The sequence below is a fragment of the Oncorhynchus gorbuscha genome, linkage group LG10 (assembly GCF_021184085.1).
Source record: "Oncorhynchus gorbuscha isolate QuinsamMale2020 ecotype Even-year linkage group LG10, OgorEven_v1.0, whole genome shotgun sequence".
NCBI lineage: Eukaryota > Metazoa > Chordata > Actinopteri > Salmoniformes > Salmonidae > Oncorhynchus > Oncorhynchus gorbuscha.
In genome coordinates, this window is record NC_060182.1 from 82,629,225 (window position 1) to 82,649,143 (window position 19,919).

Sequence of the window (19,919 nt, forward strand, 5' to 3'; positions counted from 1 at the left end):
TACCCTACCTTTTCATTGTCTCTTTTAAACTGGAAGGAAGTGTACCTGTCACAACATAAAATGTATTATTTTTCTTTAGTGAGTATTGACTTTATGAATATATGGAGGGACTCCAGCCATACATGTCACTCCTTTCCATTTATCACATCTTGAGGTCATTCAATAACATTAAATTGTCAATGTTGTGTTCTTCACAATTTAAGGTCTGTACTGTAGAGCTGGTTGGTATGCTTGCCTTTCACTGGGGCGAGGGGAATTGGTTAGGGTCCAGGTGTGTTGGAAAAGAGCACCACGGAATTATAAAAGCGTCATCTATGACTTGCTGTGAAAATTAATTTCTGGAAGTTGATATTTAGTCATGTCAAACAGTTGAGGGAGATTCACTGCTGGTCAATTTTATAATTTAATATAAAAATTGATTTCTCAAAGGGTCTGGACTGTCCATTTTAAAAGGGAAGGTGAGATGAGTAAGCAATGTACCAAATGAAGGGTGTTAAGTCCAACCCTGGTTCATATTGTCTGCCTCCTGAAATGGTCATATGCAATTATTATTATTATTTTTTCCCCCAGGTGCCTTAAGTCACAACCAGGGGATGACGAAGGCTTGGCAATAAAATGCATTAATATACTGTGGTTTTGATGCTGATCATCTAAATCCAAACTTGTTAGAGCTCTTACTAGCAGGCCTTGTATTTCATGTACATTGTAGTTTCTGCCTGCCTGCCATACAAAATAAATAGATTTACCAGCAAGCGAAGTGTACTATGGCTGGGTTTACACAGCCTAAATCTGAATCATCTTTTCACTAATTGTTTTTTTTGACCAATCACAGATCTTTTTCACAGCTGATCTAATTGATCCACGCAAATTAGTGGAAAAAAAAGATCAGAATTGAGTTGCCTGTGTAAAAGCAGATTTTGTCAACTGTGGAACCCGTTTTTCTGGTTACAATAGTTTGGGGTTTGCAGTGCAGCTAACACTAATGCCCTTGAGTCCATCTGAACATAGTTGTACAAAACACTTGACTCCACTTAACACATGCTTCTGGTTCAACGCAAACTTTTATGGAAGAGAAATCGCATGAATCCTTTTTTTAAACAGCCTATGTCACTAGTAGGTTATAGGTTATTTTATTTTTATTTCACCTTTATTTAACAAGGTAGGCAAGTTGAACAAGTTCTCATTTACAATTGTGACCTGGCCAAGATAAAGCAAAGCAGTTCGACACAAAACAGAGTTACACATGGAATAAGCAAACACAGAAAAATAAGTCTATATGCAAGTGAGGGAGGTAAAGGCAAAAATAAAAGGCCATGGTGGCGAAGTAAATACAATATAGCAAGTAAAACACTAGAATGGTTGATTTGCAGTGGCAGAGTGTGCAAAGTAGAGAGAAATAATGGTGCAAATGAGCAAAATAAATACAATAGGGAAAGAGGTAGTTTGGGCTAAGTTATAGATGGGCTATGTACAGGTGCAGTAATTTGTGAGCTGCTTAGTGAGGGATATAAGTGTTTCCAGTTTCAAAGATTTTTGTTGTCTGTTCCAGTTATTGGCAGCAGAGAACTGGAAGGAGAGGCGGCCAAAGGAAGAATTGGTTTTGGGGGTGACCAGAGAGAATTTACTGCTTGAGCGCGTGCTACAGCTGCTATGGTGACCAGTGTGCTGAGATAAGGGGGGACTTTACCTAGCAGGGTCTTGTAGATGATCTGGAGCCAGTGGGTTTGGCGACGAGTATGAAGCGAGGGCCAGCCAACGAGTGTACAGGCCACAGTGGTGGGTAGTGAATGGGGCTTTGGTGACAAAACGGATAGCACTGTGATAGACTGCATCCAATTTATTGAGTATGGTATTGGAGGCTATTTTGTAAATTACATCGCCGAAGTCGAGGATTGGTAGGATGGTCAGTTTTACAAGGGTATGTTTGGCAGCATGAGTGAAGGATGCTTTGTTGCGAAATAGGAAGCCAATTCTAGATTTAACTTTGGATTGGAGATGTTTGATGTGAGTCTGGAAGGAGAGTTTAGTCTAACCAGACACCTAGGTATTTGTAGTTGTCCACATATTCTAAGTCAGAGCCGTCCAGAGTAGTGATGTTGGGCAGATGCAGGCAGCGATTGGTTGAAGAGCAAGCATTTAGTTTTACTTGTATTTAAGAGCAATTGGAGGCCACAGAAGGAGAGTTGAATGGCATTGAAGCCTGCCTGGAGGGTTACCACAGTGTCCAAAGAAGGGCCAGAAGTATAAAGAATGGTGTCGTCTGCGTACTGGTGGATCAGAGACTCACCAGCAGCAAGAGCGACATCATTGATGTTAACAGAGAAGAGATGGTCCAAGAATTGAACCCTGTGGCACCCCCATAGACTATCAGAGGCCCGGACAACAAACCCTCTGATTTGACACAACTCTATCAGAGAAGTAGTTGGTGAACCAGGCGAGGCAATCATTTGAGAAACCAAGGCTGTCGAGTCTGCCGATGAGGATGTGGTGATTGGTCATTAGAGATCTTCATTCAAGTTGTCTAGGGAAATGGTGCTTATTGTGACGTTTTGCATAAATGCATAATCTGTATTACCGTTGATTTCCAAATTATGTTCCACAAGCCCCAAAGACAAAATAAAGCAAACGCTTAAGACGTCCATCCGTCTGTAAATGCATGTCTGAAGGAGAGAACAGGCAATAGAACACAGCGATCAGGTTCTATACTGATCAAAAATATAAATGCAACATGAAACAATCTCAAAGATTTTACTGTTAGTTTATATAAGGAAATCGGTCAATTTAAATTCATTAGGCCCTAATCTATGGATTTCACATGACTGGGAATCTAGATATGCATCTGTTGGTCACAGATACCTTAAAAATAGGTAGGGGCGTGGATCAGAAAAAGTCAGTATCTGGTGACCATTTCCCTCATGCAACGTGACACATCTCCTTAGAATCAAGATGATCAGGCTGTTTATTGGGGCATGTAGAATGTTGTCCCACTCTTCTACAAAAGCTGTGCAAAGTTGCTTTATATTGGTAGGAACTGCAACACGATATCGTACACGTCGAGCCTGAACATCCCGAACATGCTCAATGGGTGAGGTGAGTATGCAGGCCATAGAAAAACTGGGACATTTTCAGTTTCCAGGAATTGTATACAGATCCTTGCGACATGGGGCTGTGCATTATCATGCTGAAACATGGTGACAGATGAATGGCACGACAATGGGCCTCAATCGTCACAGTATCTCTGCATTCAAAATGCCATCAATAAAATACAATTGTGTTCTTTGTCCATAGCTTATGCCTGCCCCTACCATAACCCCACCACGGGGCTCTCCGTCGACATCAGCAAACCCACATGACGCCATCATGTTGAGGCCGGATGGACGTACTGCCAAATTCTCTAAAACGATGGAGGCGGCTTACAGTAGAGAAATGAACATTCAATTGCATGCACCCTCAACTTGAGACATCTGTGGCATTGTGTCGTGACAAAACTGCACATTTTAGTGGCCTTTTATTGTACCCAGCACAAGGTGCACCTGTGTAATGTCATTCTGTTTAATATACCACACCTGTCAAGTGGATGGATTAGCTTGGCAAAGGAGAAATGCTCACTAACAGGGATGTAAACAGATTTGTGCCTAACATTTGAGAGAAATAAGCTTTTTGTTCATATGTAACATTTCTGGGATCTTTTATTTCAGCTCATGAAACCAACACATTACATGTTGCATTTATTTTTGTTCAGTGTACAAATGAAGTAAGCCAAAGATGTGTCCCTTTATATCCTTCTCATTTATGCCACCTATATGTCATACCTGTCGTAGAACAGACCCACACAAACAGTTCAGGCACCCACGTTACTATAAAAAGATTAAGGGCTCCATTCAAACCATATCAAATGCAGCGATACAGAGTTCACAATATAAATGATTTAAAAGTCATTTCTGAATGAGCCAACATATGAAGCATTTACCATGAATGTAGTCTCTGCCAATGCTAGAACATTTCCTTTAAAATTTATATTGGGCTGTGGTGTCAAATTTCCACAAAATGGATTGAATAGAGCCCTAAATAAAAAGTTAAGATAACACTAAGTCACCCCCCCCCCCCCCCAGAAAAAGTACAAAGTAGTACAGCTTCAGTGGAGTTCTTTGTCCCATTCTGCTTCCATCACACAAACCTGACCGGTAAGTAAACAGCAATTGAAGTAAAACAAAGTGTGTCATAATTCTGAGAAGAACACTAAGGTCATGCCCCTTGTTTGGCATTTGTCAGTATTCAAACACAATCCTTACATTAACCATAATGCAGCATGAAGGTCATCAACTGCATCCCAAATGGCACTCTAATTCCCTATGTTTTGATTTATTTAACCTTTAACCAGGCAAATCAGTTAAGAACAAATTATTGTTTAAAATGACGGCCTATACTGGGCCAATTGGGAGTTTCATAGGGCGGCGCCTGGAAGCAAACCAGGGTCTGTAGTGACGCCTCTAGCACTGAGATGCTGCACCACTCAGTGTAATGCACTACTTTTTGACCCCAAAAAAACAAACATTAAGAACTGACAATAAGGATGGGTACACAGGACAGTCCAGTTCTCAGGAGGAAAATAACAGGATAGAATGAAGCTACATTTGTACATCTCATATCCAGTGCAATGCTGTGGCATTCCTTAGTCTTGACATTTTCAATCAACGTAAGTTAATGCAACTGCCGGTCCAGTCTCTTGAATTGTCTTCTCACAATCACTGGGATGGAGAGCAGAGCACCCAAAGTCTTCGCGAGAGAGACTACTCATTGAACAACAACCTCCCCAAAAGTCAGTCTTTCTCACTATAAACACATTTTCACCAGAAGAATCACTGCTGCTATTTCAATGACAACTTTTCTAGTAAAAACAAAATATCCCTTCTTGGTGGTTGCAGAGCAGGGCAGGAGTTGACAACAGGCAGAGAATGGAGCAGAACTCTCTCTGTGTTTGGGTATGTGGTATTCTGTATAGCTCCATCAGTCCAGCCTGTCCTGGGGTGTATTCATTAGAAACCAAAAGGACTAAAACAAGGAGGGACTAAATTAACTTGTCCAATAAGAAACCCTAGTTTTTATTCTACATTACAAAACGTTAATTTATATATATTTTTGCACTAATGAATACAATCCTGGCCAGTGAGCCTCCAGGTTTCTCTCCTTCAGCGCTGGCCGGTGTAGGCCCGGAACCAGGAGGTGACGGAGGCAGCTGCTGAGGAGATCATGCCCCCGGCCTGGCCCACAGGCTGAGACACCTGCATGGCCATGCTCTGGGACAGGTCCATGGGCTGGGAGGGGATGTCACAGAAGCGTGGGCTGGGGACCGTCTCCCAGTCTGTCCCCAGGTCTGTCTCCTCGTCCGTCACCATCTCGTCTCCGCTCTCCTCCGCAGGGCCGGCCGCCTCCGGCTCCACAAACTCCATGGAGTCCTCCAGGTCTGCAGTCACCTCGTATGGACCCGTCCTGCACAGAGTGAGGAGATTGCGTCCCAAATGGCATCCTATTTAAAATGGAATGCACAACTTTTGACCAGTGATTTTCTTACCTGCCCAGGTTCTTGTTGTCAGGAGAGACTAGGAACATGATGTTCCTCAGGGTGTGGTGAGGGTGCAGCAGCTCACTCTCAACATGCTGCAGGAGAATACACAAAACTGGTAAGTGCAGGGTGTCCACCCACTCGGCCCAGAGTGGCTGAAAACGTACATTGGTGATGTAATCTCACTTCCTTGTTATAAAATACATTGTACAAAGACAAATATGATTAATGTTCTGAATGGTTCAGTAGGGTCTTTCTTTAACATATCATTACCATTATATCCCAAAAGTTGGATTTCGTGGCATAATACATCTGCTAATAAGCGCTGAGCTCTGTTGACATAGCGGTGCGCTTTCTCGCAGCAACTTGAGGATTTTACATGGCTGTGGTGGTCGTCTGCAAAGTTGTTTCCGCGGATCGCAAAAAGCCAAATTAACTCAAACTGAGTTAAATGTAAAAAGATTGCAGTACACTCATTTCAGAGAGATACGCTTGTTTTTGTGAGATATCTAAATAAGAAATGTAATTTCACACTATGCATGCGTGTATAAAAAAGGTATAATGAAATCAAACACGTATAGTAAAATACTAGGTCATGTCTCAAAATCAATACCCATCTTACCCCTAATCCCATTCAAGTCACAGGACCGATATTTACATTTTTCACACGTTCAAAACATCTATAATTGACTTTGTAAAGTTTCACAATCATTTAAAATGTTTATTTTTTTAGATACTTTGGGATTGTTTGGACATGAGCAAAAAATGCTAATATCGGTCCCATGACTTGAATGGGATTTGTGCCACGAATGCTAAAACTTTAGCATGTAGACACCATGCCAGGGAAAATAAACCAAAGAATGGATTTGTCATACTGTGCAATCACTATGGACAAGGTAAGGAAACCAAATGTGTCATTTTATAAATTTGGGTGAACTATCCCAAACACTGCTTAGAACTCAGAAGAGCAGCAGCAGCAGAACGGCAAGGGGAGAAAACATAAGAGGAACCATGCTCTGTAGTACCTGTGAGAAGCAGAGGTGAAGGATGTTGGTGTTGAGCTTGGTGACAGCACGGGTGAACCTGTACCTGCTCAGGCTGTCACCACAGAACTCACTGTTGCACAACTTCTTGGGCAGATTGACATCCAGGATATGAGAGAGGATGTTGATGAGCTGGGTAGCATAGCAGAGAGCTGCACTGATGGTGTGGGCTGGGTTGATGTGGTCCAGCTCTGAAAATGAAAGCTCTTAATGATCACAAATAGCCTTGGCACAGGACAACTAAATATTGTCAATCATTCATCTCCAAGGACAAGATGTTCCTCTCAATCAGCTAGTCGTTTCTTCTTTTGGTAAGTTTGTGGCGCTACAAAAGTATACTAAAATATATGCACCAACTGTACTGTAGGTCACTTTGAATAAAAGCGTGCACTAAATGGCAAACGTAATCATTACATACAACGTATTTTACTAAAAAGTCCTACCTGGCCCCTCATTGGTGCTCTTGTCTTCCACCCAGCTGTAATAGGGGGAGCAGTCCCCGTTGCTAGGCAGCGTGACCCTGGGTCCGGTGATGCTAATGCTGGTTTCGCCATTCTGGTCATCCCAGATCCAGCGCCCTGACAGGTAGGTGGTGCGACGGGCTTCAGCCAGCTCACTCACGGTGCTGGAGGTCAGAGCCAGGTCACACTCTGACAACATGTCTGCTGGGTCCCTGAGAGACAGAGGAGCAGAGAAACAGCTCTAAAACTCTTCAACAAGTAGTTGAGAGGGCCTATAGGCCTATACTTGATGTCTATTGTTAAAGCATCAAATCCCTGGACAGACTATTGGTCCTGAACTTGAAAAAAACTAAAAGCCCCAAGTCATATTCCGGCCAGCCATGGAGTAATACAGTATATAAACTAAACTCAGCAAAAAAAAAGAAATACTCTCACTGTCAACTGTGTTAATTTCAGCAAACGTAACGTGTAAATATTTGTATGAAACATAACAAGATTCAACAACTGAGACATAAACTGAAGAAGTTTCACAGACTTGTGACTAACAGATCTTGAATAATGTGTCCCTGAACAAAAAGGGGGGGGGGGGGGGGGGGTCAAAATCGAAAGTCAGTATCTGGTGTGGCCACCATTAAGGACTGTACCTAGCCTGCACCCTCCAATCTAATAGGTCCCAGACATGCTCAATGGGCTCTTCACTGGCCATGGCAGAACACTGACATCCCTGTCTTGCAGGAAATCACGCACAGAACGAGCAGTATGGCTGGTGGCATTGTCATGCTGGAGGGTCATGTCAGGATGAGCCTGCAGGAAGGGCACCACATGAGGGAGAATGTCTCCACTGTAACGCAGAGCGTTGAGATTGCCTGCAATGACAACAAGCTCAGTCCGACGATGCTGTGACACACCGCCCCAGACCATGACCTTCCATCTCGATCCCACTCCAGAGTACAGGCCTCGGCATAACACTCGTTCCTTCAACAATAAACGCAAATCCGACCATTACCCCTGGTGAGACAAAACCGCGACTAGTCAGTGAAGAGAGCTTTTTGCCAGTCTTGTCTGGTCCAGGGACGGTGGGTTTGTGCCTGTAGGCGACGTTGTTGCCAGTGATGTCTGGTGAGGACCAGCCCTACAACAGGCCTACAGGCCCTCAGTCCAGCCTCTCTCAGCCTATTGGGGACAGTCTGAGCACCGATGGAGGGATTGTGCGGTCCTGGTATAACTCGGGCAGTTGTTGTTTCCATCCTGTACCTGTCCCACAGGTGTGATGTTTGGATGTACCAATCCTATGCAGATGTTACGTGGTCTGCCACTGCGAGAATGATCAGCACTCCGTCCTGTCTCCATGTATCGCTGCCTTAGGCGTCTAACAGTACGGACATTGAAATGTATTGCCCTGGCCACATCTGCAGTCCTCATGACTCCTTGCAGCATGCCTAAGGCACGTTCACGCAGATGAGCAGGGACCCTGGGCATCTTTCTTTTGGTGTTTTCAGAGTCAGTTAAAAGGCCTCTTTAGTGTCCTAAGTTTTAATAACTGTGACCTTAATTGCCTATCGTCTGTAAGCTGTTATTGTCTTAACGACCGTTCCACAGGTGCATGTTCATTCATTGTTTATGGTTCATTGAACAAGCATGGGAAACAGTGTTTAAACCCTTTACAGTGAAGATCTGAAGTTATTTGGATTTTTACTAATTATCTTTCAAAGACAGGGTCCTGAAAAAGGGACATTTCTTTGCTGAGTTTATAAGAAACCCAGGGAGGTCTCTGAGGCGTAGTGGTACAGGCAATGGGAGGATAACTGACTTGACTTCTGTGCACTTCCTTTCTTCTTAGGGCTGTGTGTGTCTGTGTCACATTAAAACTTTGGGGAGTAAGGGAAACCATGTTGCTGATACTGATATGGGATCGCTTCCTTTACCACTTCCCACTCCCTCACAACCTTCTCCTGACCCCTGATCTCTAATCCCTCCTCAGGTCCTCTGAGATTGTGAGCACTTTAACAGAGGTCAAAATACTCAATCTTCAAAGGATTATTTCAGGGTATTCCATTCACCCAGCAGTTGGTGGAGGGCACTCCTCAAACATTGAATAATTAGAGCAGTTTGCCAGTAGGAAGGTGTAGCAAGCTCATTGGATGGCTACAAGAAGCACGTCTGCAGTCATCTTGGCCAAAGGCTGTGGACAACCAAGTACTAACTCCGGGTGCCAATAATTTTATCCAAGCATGTCTTTATTTTTTCAATTAAATTTGTAAACTTAAGTTTACAAAAATAAAATTGGATCTGCAATGTTGAAAATCCAATAGGCGACTATTATTTTTCAGCTCATTTGAAAAAAAAAAAAAAAAAAAAAAGGGACTCCTTTATGAAATATATTTGGATGCAACTATACATATATAGCCCTGCTGCATGAGGTACAGTGTCACTGACCTGCTGCCCTGCTTCTCCTCCTGTGTTGGGAAGATGTGAGCAGTGAGCTCCAGGATGTGTCCCTTGCGGACCTCAGCCAGGTGATGCAGGCGACCCTGCAGCTCCTTGCCCTTCTTCTCCAGTAGTTCTTCCAGCCGCTGGTTGTGTCTCTTGATCTTGTCCCTCTTCTCCTGGTGGCGGCTGGCCCGCCGCTGCAGCCTCTGGCTCTCCTCGTGGGAGCGAAGCAGCAGGTCCTTACCTGTGGGTGAGATGGACGGATACTATGTTGATTAATATGTTTAATGGATGCATCCCAAATGGAAAAAGTTGTGGACTATATATGGAATATAATGCCATTTGGGAAGCATCCAATGTCTTCCACTATTTCAAATGTCAGGTTTCATAAAGACATTACGCACAAAGTATAAAGACATTACATTAAAATGTAAACACCTAGGGTCATTTGTCACTGATTTGAATGTCCGTTGGGGCCATGTAACTCACCACTCTTCACCTCTTCATTCCCACAGCCAATGGCCTCCTTCAGCTGCTCAATCTTCATCTTGCATGACATCATCTTCCATTTCTGAATGAAACCGAACACATTACATTTGAAAAGAATAGGCAGGATATTGAAACACACAGACAGAGGCTACATCGCGTAGGGCAAAGTAAATTAATTTCATCATGTTCTTGTGTGTTGTCATAACTTAGCTTACCAGCTGATCTGCCTGGACCTTCTTATCCATGGCAGAAATGACCCTGGGAAAAGAGTGTAGATTTATTCATATGATTAATATAATGATGAAACATTGCTGTATGCAGAAACGATTGAAAACAAAGAGCAAAGTAGTAAGATATTACTCAACATAGTCATTATGTTTTAACTGCAACTGGTCTTTAATTTTTTACCTCTGTTCAAGAAGATCTTTCTTCTCCGTCAGCATTTTAAGTCTTCTCAATTTCTCAGTGTATCTATAAAAAAATATAGATTTAAAAGTAATTAATAACTCAATGGCATGTACATTTTTTCTGACTGCAGCTCAGCAGAATGAGTGAAGTGCCCCCAACATGCTCCAAGCACAGGAATTGAGCGAGAGAGTGGCTTAGAACTAGCTACTTTACAAAAACAAGCTGAGATTCATTTAACTATAGAAAAACTACATTAACTGCCATTAGACTACTAGCTAGTCATTGAAACTCACAAAAACATGATATAAACTCACAAAAACATGATATAACATGCCAATGTAAGTAAAGGCCAATGACCCTTCACGACTTCACTAACAAAGAGCCGTGACACCACGTGTCATGAGTTATTTTTAGTTTCACTACGTTAGCTAAGTGTTATGTTCCCCAAACAGCCCGACTGGGTGTAACGTTCCATGGTTCTCTTGTAAACAAACTACCTTGCTAGTTAGCCAACTAACAACGACCTGGTGTTAAGAGCTAACGTTTTGTTTATGGCAATGCTAGCTTCTTGTAAATAAAGCTAGCCAGCTATCATGTTTGTTCGATTGTTGAGTACTAAAATGAATCTTAGCTGATGATGCCGCATAAGTCGTCATCAGTGCCATTACTTAGAGCCGTGTTTTGAAGTTAGTTAAATGTTAACACGCACAGTTCGGGGTTTCTACCGTCGAAGTACACGAAATCCCCTGCCTGGATGCATCGGGCACAAGTCAGCCTGCGCCTGGCGGTGTTGCAGAGAGGACATCTCTCCACTGCGACATACAGACCCTCCGCGTCGTCCACCGACTCCACCATCAGTGATCCAGGGGAACCTGCGGTGGTTGTGGTGTGTAGGTGGTGCGAGCGAAGTGGTGGCCGAGCACCGGGCAGTGCTCCTAAAGTCCCTTCGCTAGGGCCGAGGGCTCGGACTTCGCTTCCCGCTGAGGATGCCATGGAACTGCCGTTCAAGCGCTAGCTTACCTAGCAAAATGACTGCTACTCTGGCTAACTACCTACATAACTACTGGTATACTGTCTGACACTCTTCGTTGCTTCTTGTTAATGTTATACAGTCTTCATTTTCGGTTATTAGCTAACGTTAGCTTGCAAACTGTGTCACTGTTTTTTTTGCGTGACATGGTTTGTTTATGTACGAATGGTCACGTGACCACACGTATAATCTGAGTCTATATGCACAGATCTGTTTACTTTTGAATGTAGCTAATCTTTGTTTTTTTATATGGTCTATGCTACAGATGGATATAATATTTGCTGTATGGCAGGGATAGACAATGTTGATGGTGGTAGGGGGCACAAAACAAAAAAAACAACTCCTCACCAAATTGCGAGCAAAACATTTTAGCAGCCACCCAATATGTAACCGTTTCTAAACCCAGAGGAGCAACATCGCGAGACTTCTGGGAACGCTTGCGAAACAGACCAAGCAGGCCAGTCCGGGGTTTGGGAAGTAAATGAGAGAAGTGAAACCTAGATTCGATCCAAAGTTCAATTACTTTAAACTTGCTATTACTCTAACCTCGTGAGTGACAGACGCACGTTTTCGTCAAAAACGACTTTAGATCGAAGGGGTGCCTTTGATTTTGACGGGCTGCATATGCGCAGTTCGGTGCGAGTCGACCGTCAGACACGATAACGCGTATATAGGCATGAGTTTTAGCCACAGAGAACAATTCGATTTCTAGAGAGGTTTAGTTATAAAAATTTTTTTAAAGAAGCTTTGGTTTAGCAAGCCAACGTCGCAATCACAACGTCTAAAAGTGTGATCGGGGGTTTCTATTGGAGAAGCAGTTTCAGCCCATTTTCATACTGCAGCTACTGCCTGTTTTGTGCAATGTTACATTCTGCATTTTTTTTGCCATGGGGTGTAAAGAAAATGTTGCAGTTTTAAAGAGAGTTTGCTGTAATTTGACACATTTTGATATGGGGTAGAGGAGATTTAGCGATTTTATAACTAATTTCATGCAATTCTACTAATTTTGCCACGAGGCAGAGAGGAATATTTGCAGGTTTTAATGATATCTTTGTGAGAGACTAACATCAATGGGACCCCACAGCCTGTAATTCAATCATGATTACTAAATTTAGAAATCTTGCCGCTAGACTAATTTACCAATCATTTTAGCGGACATTGGCTAATTGAGTGACAGACAAACTCCTGATGCCAAATCAACGTTTGTCACGTACGCCGAATACACCAGGTATACCTTACAGTGAAATGCTTACTTACAGGCTCTAACCAATAGTGCGAAAAAAGGACTATGCATATATGATGAACAAGTGTAGCAGTAACGTAAAGAGGGGTTGGCGGGTGGTGGGACAATGCAGATAGCCCGGTTAGCCTATGTGCGGGAGCACATTTAAATTTCACCTTGTTCATTCTAATATTCTCTCTTGCAACAGTAAGTTTAGAACCCAACTTGCAACGGTAAATTGGACATTTATCTGAGGGCCTTCAAATGAGGGGTGGCGGGCTTGTCAGTTGCTTATACCTGCTGTAAGGAGATGGTTACTTTACATTACATGTGGATGGGATCAGTGTAACGCACACCTGTAATGTACACTCTGATATGAAAACAAGCATGTTTTATTATTACTAGCTCTAGAAACCCCTGCAGTTATCTCCACACACAGTTGACTACAATTCCAATGCTGTTTTAAAATGTTAGTAATCATCACTTGCAAAACTTTTTAAACATGCGGATATTCCCCTTTAATATCAACGAGAAAGGTTTTCACACAAAAAAATGGACTTACTGCAGTAGTTTGAACTGATCTATATGCTGTGTGTGCATCCAGTTGACGAACTACACGTCCGAGTTACTCTTACGCAGGTGTTCGGAGCACACTAGATAGCTAATTAGCACAGGTGGCTGCTTGTAAATAAGCGCTGTAATATGGCCACATGGGAAACCTAACCCTATAAAGGTGTGTAGTAATTGAACCTTTTGGCTTTAAATCAAATCAAATTTTATTTGTCACATACACATGGTTAGCAGATGTTAATGCGAGTGTAGCGAAATGCTTGTGCTTCTAGTTCCGATAATGCAGTGATAACCAACAAGTAATCTAACTAACAATTCCAAAACTACTGTCTTATACACAGTGTAAGGGGATAAAGAATATGTACATAAGGATATGAATGAGTGATGGTACAGAGCAGCATACAGTAATGGTCTCGAGTACAGTATATACATATGAGATGAGTATGTAGACAAAGTGTCATAGTTAAAGTGGCTAGTGATACATGTATTACATAAGGATGCAGTCGATGATGTAGAGTACAGTATATACGTATGCATATGAGATGAATAATGTAGGGTAAGTAACATTATATAAGGTAGCATTGTTTAAAGTGGCTAGTGATATATTTACATCATTTCCCATCAATTCCCATTATTAAAGTGGCTGGAGTTGGGTCAGTGTCAATGACAGTGTGTTGGCAGCAGCCACTCAATGTTAGTGGTGGCTGTTTAACAGTCTGATGGCCTTGAGATAGAAGCTGTTTTTCAGTCTCTCGGTCCCAGCTTTGATGCACCTGTACTGACCTCGCCTTCTGGATGATAGCGGGGTGAACAGGCAGTGGCTCGGGTGGTTGATGTCCTTGATAATCTTTATGGCCTTCCTGTAACATCGGGTGGTGTAGGTGTCCTGGAGGGCAGGTAGTTTGCCCCCAGTGATGCGTTGTGCAGACCTCACTACCCTCTGGAGAGCCTTACGGTTGAGGGCGGAGCAGTTGCCGTACCAGGGGGTGATACAGCCCGCCAGGATGCTCTCGATTGTGCATCTGTAGAAGTTTGTGAGTGCTTTTGGTGACAAGCCAAATTTCTTCAGCCTCCTGAGGTTGAAGAGGCGCTGCTGCGCCTTCTTCACGACGCTGTCAGTGTGAGTGGACCAATTCAGTTTGTCTGTGATGTGTATGCCGAGGAACTTAAAACTTGCTACCCTCTCCACTACTGTTCCATCGATGTGGATAGGGGGGTGTTCCCTCTGCTGTTTCCTGAAGTCCACAATCATCTCCTTAGTTTTGTTGACGTTGAGTGTGAGGTTATTTTCCTGACACCACACTCCGAGGGCCCTCACCTCCTCCCTGTCGGCCGTCTCGTCGTTGTTGGTAATCAAGCCTACCACTGTTGTGTCATCCGCAAACTTGATGATTGAGTTGGAGGCGTGCGTGGCCACGCAGTCGTGGGTGAACAGGGAGTACAGGAGAGGACTCAGAACGCACCCTTGTGGGGCCCCCGTGTTGAGGATCAGCGGGGAGGAGATGTTGTTGCCTACCCTTACCACCTGGGGGCGGCCCGTCAGGAAGTCCAGTACCCAGTTGCACAGGGCGGGGTCGAGACCCAGGGTCTCGAGCTTGATGACGAGCTTGGAGGGTACTATGGTGTTGAATGCCGAGCTGTAGTCGATGAACAGCATTCTCACATAGGTATTCCTCTTGTCCAGGTGGGTTAGGGCAGTGTGCAGTGTGGTTGAGATTGCATCGTCTGTGGACTTATTTGGGCGGTAAGCAAATTGGAGTGGGTCTAGGGTGTCAGGTAGGGTGGAGGTGATATGGTCCTTGACTAGTCTCTCAAAGCACTTCATGATGACGGAAGTGAGTGCTACGGGGCGGTAGTCGTTTAGCTCAGTTACCTTAGCTTTCTTGGGAACAGGAACAATGGTGGCCCTCTTGAAGCATGTGGGAACAGCAGACTGGTATAGGGATTGATTGAATATGTCCGTAAACACACCGGCCAGCTGGTCTGCGCATGCTCTGAGGGCGCGGCTGGGGATGCCGTCTGGGCCTGCAGCCTTGCGAGGGTTAACATGTTTAAATGTCTTACTCACCTCGGCTGCAGTGAAGGAGAGACCGCATGTTTTCGTTGCAGGCCGTGTCAGTGGCACTGTATTGTCCTCAAAGTGGGCAAAAAAGTTATTTAGTCTGCCTGGGAGCAAGACATCCTGGTCCGTGACTGGGCTGGGTTTCTTCTTGTAGTCCGTGATTGACTGTAGACCCTGCCACATGCCTCTTGTGTCTGAGCCGTTGAATTGAGATTCTACTTTGTCTCTGTACTGACGCTTAGCTTGTTTAATAGCCTTGCGGAGGGAATAGCTGCACTGTTTGTATTCGGTCATGTTGCCAGACACCTTGCCCTGATTAAAAGCAGTGGTTCGCGCTTTCAGTTTCACACGAATGCTGCCATCAATCCACGGTTTCTGGTTAGGGAATGTTTTTATCGTTGCTATGGGAACGACATCTTCAACGTACATTCTAATGAACTCGCACACCGAATCAGCGTATTCGTCAATATTTTTATCTGACGCAATACGAAACATGTCCCACTCCACGTGACGGAAGCAGTCTTGGAGTGTGGAGTCCGCTTGGTCGGACCAGCGTTGGACAGACCTCAGCGTGGGAGCCTCTTGTTTAAGTTTCTGCCTGTAGGCAGGGATCAACAAAATGGAGTCGTGGTCAGCTTTTCCGAAAGCTTTAGAAAAGATTTATCTGATATGTTCCTTATGTTTCCAAAATCGTATCGCAAGCGATGTGTTTTAACGTTCGAACGAGCGTTTGTGCTCTTAACAAAACTCCCCAGCCAGAAGATGCTGTCAAAGATTTTTATAAAAAATTCAAGATTTACCACAGCCTGTCATTTACAATGGGAGCACATCAATCATAGTTGGCAGAACAAGTAAGGAGGTAGGCAGAGCCAATCACGAGCTAGTAAGATCCCACAGGCTCGTTCTAAATATTTGCATATTTCCGTTAGGGAACACCTACTCTGTGAAGTGCGCCAGTGCAATAACTCAATTCACCCTTGCATTCCTTCTAAACAATGGATTTTATTTTTAAACTTTGGCAAAGTGTAAAGTCAACAAAAATGTGTCAACTCTGTTCGTAACAGATTGTTGTTTTGGGAACAGAAATTGTATTGAGATAAAGTTTCATCCATGAGAAAATTTGCCGAATATCGGCCAAAATTCACTCACCACCATATTCGGTGGCAAGTAGAAATGCCATCCGGATGCTTCACATTTATACATCTGTGATACTATCGTCAATAGGCGCTAAAGGTGCTTATAGCGTCTACGAATGGGTTAGATGTATTACATGCACACTTTGCTATAATTAATTTCTCTGAGATGGTCAATATTACATTACAGATTCATCCATCCGCCATTACAAAATTATAAAAGTACATAAGTGCACCATACACACTTTCCACAAGTATAGCCAACACTCAATTGTTTTTGTTGTTGACACATTCATGTTTGTAAATAAATGTAGATTCATTTTATTCACCCATATCAGCATTAGAATTGCACTACTTATTGCTTTCTGAATCCTTTCAGAATGGGGTAGATGTTCTCAAAGGCTTCATAGATCTCTCCACGTTCCTTAGCCCCTGAAAGAAAATGTACAGAAGATCTGGTTGCATTTTGTTAATGGAAACTTTACAATGTAAAAAGCAAGCATCTGAAGCATGTCAACATAGCATGGTGGTGTGTGGAAGTCAGACAGAGAAAACACCAGTGGTCAACATACATACCTGTCAGAACCACTTTTCCAGACACAAAGATCAGTAAGACAATACGTGGTTTCACCATACGGTAGATCAAACCAGGAAACAGCTCTGGCTCATAACTAGAGGGCCCAAAACCACACAGTTAGTTAAAGAGAGCCATTTAGAAATATCTAAATATATGGCTCTGGTTACAGGAAAATAGGTTGCTCAGGTCTGGAGTACATTTGACTATGCTGTAAAAAATAAAAAAGAACATGTAATACTGGGAATCCTCTGAATATCAGTAGGTCCAGTGTTCTTGTAGAGTAAGCCGTAAGGCTATTATGAAAACCTTTAAATTAAACCTATTTGGGCTTAAACTCTACAAAAGAAAATGATAGTGGAGCCGCAAAAGCACTTCTGTGCAACGGTGTTTATTGACACAGTGAAAACAAAACCTGAGTACTGCAGCACTAATATACATAGTGTCAAATCAAATAAATGGATGCTCATGTATGGGGTCGGAAGGCCTCAAGCTGTTTTAATTGTCAAAGTATTCTTCTTAACTGTACACTAAGCGTTTTACTCCCCCTTCCCCCCCTGTAAAAAGGAATTAATAAAGGAAAACATTAAAACTTCAGCATTCAATAAACATAATGGACAGAATTTCTCTGACTAATGGGGGTCAGTACTTTACAGAGCAGACACTCAATATGTCACAGTGAGTGTACCTGCTGAACTGCTGATGAGTCAGCACCAGACCCTCCAGCCGAATGGGGAAGCAGACATCACAACTCCCCACCATGTTCTGGATCTTGAAGTCCAGGAATTTGGCGGGAAAGCCCAATTTCTGCACCACACGAGCATACTTGCGGGCAGCCAGTCGAGACTGCTCCTCGCTGGCAGAATAGACAGCAAAAACATAGGAGTTGCTTGAGGAATGAGGGGATCATCTTTATCCACTTTGGGACAAGGGCTCAATGAGCTCCCTCCCCTTTCTCCTATCCTTGAGCAATGACAGGTGCAGTACAGCAAATTATTTATTTAGAGTAAATCATCTAAGAGTGGGCTCTGATAAATGACAGAGTATCAGTGTTCAATAGGGCACACCGTAACAAAACATCTTGCAACAGAAAATAAACATGTGCTTTTATTGGACAAATTCAGGTTATATGTCCCTGTTTCTTAACACTTTATTTTCTACTGAACATGACTATGGTTCATGTGGTGAACTGTTCTCCCTCCTCACCTCTTGGCTCCTGTGCAGACCATCTTTCCGGAGCTGAAGATGAGTGCTGTGGTCCTAGGTTCCCGTATTCTCATAATGACAGCAGCAAAACGCTGAAACAGAGTACAATGCCCACATCATGGCATGACACCACCATATTGACTTAAACATTGTCTGGGCTGGGCATACTTTGATTACCTTGGGGTTGTACTCAGCGTTTCTGGCTTGAAGAGCGATGGATTTCAGGTCCAGTGGGCAAGCCAGATTCACTGTAGATACAATATTCCTGCACATAAACGACAAATGGGCTCATTTGCTAGCACTCATCAATATAGAGACTAGACAACTAGGAGGCCTTTTGAAATGGTACCCTATTCCCTTTATAGTGCACTACTTTTAATCTGAGCCTATCCTGGCCAATACCTGTATAGTGCACTAATTCATTTCCTAGGGTCATATTAATTAGTGCAAAACAGAAACCATTTAGAGCATTTGGTGTAAACGGTTTACGTTGCACTAATGGATGGGATCCTGGTTATCGTAACATCCATCACGCACTGTAACATGGGGATTATTCCAGAACTCTCAGCCACTGGAGTCATGGGGGTCATAGGCGTCATGGGACAGAAGGTAGAGCCTCCCGTCATGGCCGACTGGTTAGGGTCAGTCTCAGCAGACTCCTCAGGCCTGTAGCCATCGAACACGCGGTCTTGTGTCATGTTAGCATTAGTAGCAGCATTTCCACAGGTGTCCTCTGGCAGGTCATCAGGCAGGAAGCTGAGATCCAGATCCTCCCCGATGTCCTTCTCTGGTTGGCTCAACGAGGAGAGAAAGGATGGGTCCTGGAGCTGAGGGGCGCCCTGCAAGCCCAGGTCTCCTTCAAACAGGAAGCCAGAGGCATCCTAGAAATCACACCAGAGAAGAAAAAAAATAATGAGTGGAATTAGATGCATCCTTTAGTCAGTTTATCTTGTGTCACTTGTCGATGAGACCAAGTTGAAAATTAGGATAAAATACCTGTTGGTTGAAGTAATTTAAAATCAAATGTTGAGGTCAATTTTGTTAATTTTACTGAAAGATACTCAGACTTCTTTCCTAATACTCAGACTTCTTTCTGTTTACCCTAGCAATCAGGACCACTGGCTACTTACTGGTACATTTCCAATTGGGTCATCAAAATAACTCTCCAATGCTGAATCTTCATCCATGATTGATCATGTAGGAACAGAGCCAGGATTTTTTTAGCAACAAGTGGGAGCCTTGGGGGAGTTCATTGACTGACACCCGGCTAAATTGGCTACAGGTGTGAATGTCTATGCCCTGCAGGAGTAGCCTGTTTCTGATAACTAGACCACAGTACATTGTGCACTGAGAATGATAATATTATAATGAACCACAGTAGGGATTTAAAAGTTTTGATGCTCACCTGATTCTCATGCTATTTTGATAAATAAAATAAAAATATACAATTATAATATTCAAGTCTGTCAGCAGAAGAGGGAGACAACTTGAGATGAACCTTAGAAATTGTTTTGTAGAAGTAGACCGATACATGAGCATTACAGGAGGTAAACAACTATGTACAGGAGGTAAAGAAATATGGAATTACTGTATTTACGATTTCTACACAAAAACCATCTAATATTACTGTCTTTTTTCTATAAATAATGTTCCTCGGGACATTTAGAAGTTTAGAATATTGAAATAGCAACGTGCAATGTAATGGCAGAAAATATAGATGCAGTGAAA

At 43.1% G+C, this 19,919-nt stretch overlaps 2 protein-coding genes across 3 annotated transcripts; both read right to left on the reverse strand.

Moving 5' to 3' along the window:
• Window positions 1-3,671: 3,671 nt before the first annotated feature.
• Window positions 3,672-13,332, reverse strand: LOC124046652 (beclin 1-associated autophagy-related key regulator-like). Of its 2 annotated transcripts, none has more exons than XM_046367270.1 (9): window positions 13,209-13,332; window positions 10,395-10,457; window positions 10,202-10,244; window positions 9,987-10,068; window positions 9,504-9,741; window positions 7,050-7,279; window positions 6,589-6,797; window positions 5,573-5,658; window positions 3,672-5,490 (listed from the first exon to the last, which is right to left on the reverse strand). In XM_046367270.1, the coding sequence occupies exons 1-9, from the start codon at window positions 13,244-13,246 to the stop codon at window positions 5,190-5,192; spliced, it is 1,290 nt and encodes a 429-aa protein (XP_046223226.1). In that variant the 5' UTR covers window positions 13,247-13,332; the 3' UTR covers window positions 3,672-5,189. The 2 variants fall into 2 exon arrangements, with proteins under 2 accessions (XP_046223226.1, XP_046223224.1); XM_046367268.1 differs by lacking the exon at window positions 13,209-13,332 and adding an exon at window positions 11,104-11,599.
• A 2,998-nt stretch (window positions 13,333-16,330) lies between these two features.
• LOC124045325 (TATA box-binding protein-like 2) lies at window positions 16,331-19,378 on the reverse strand. Its single transcript, XM_046364626.1, has 7 exons — window positions 19,328-19,378; window positions 18,729-19,072; window positions 18,369-18,456; window positions 18,192-18,283; window positions 17,674-17,841; window positions 16,988-17,082; window positions 16,331-16,843 (listed from the first exon to the last, which is right to left on the reverse strand). Exons 1-7 carry the CDS (start codon window positions 19,376-19,378, stop codon window positions 16,767-16,769), a joined length of 915 nt encoding a protein of 304 aa, XP_046220582.1. The 3' UTR covers window positions 16,331-16,766.
• Between the last annotated feature and the right edge of the window lie 541 nt (window positions 19,379-19,919).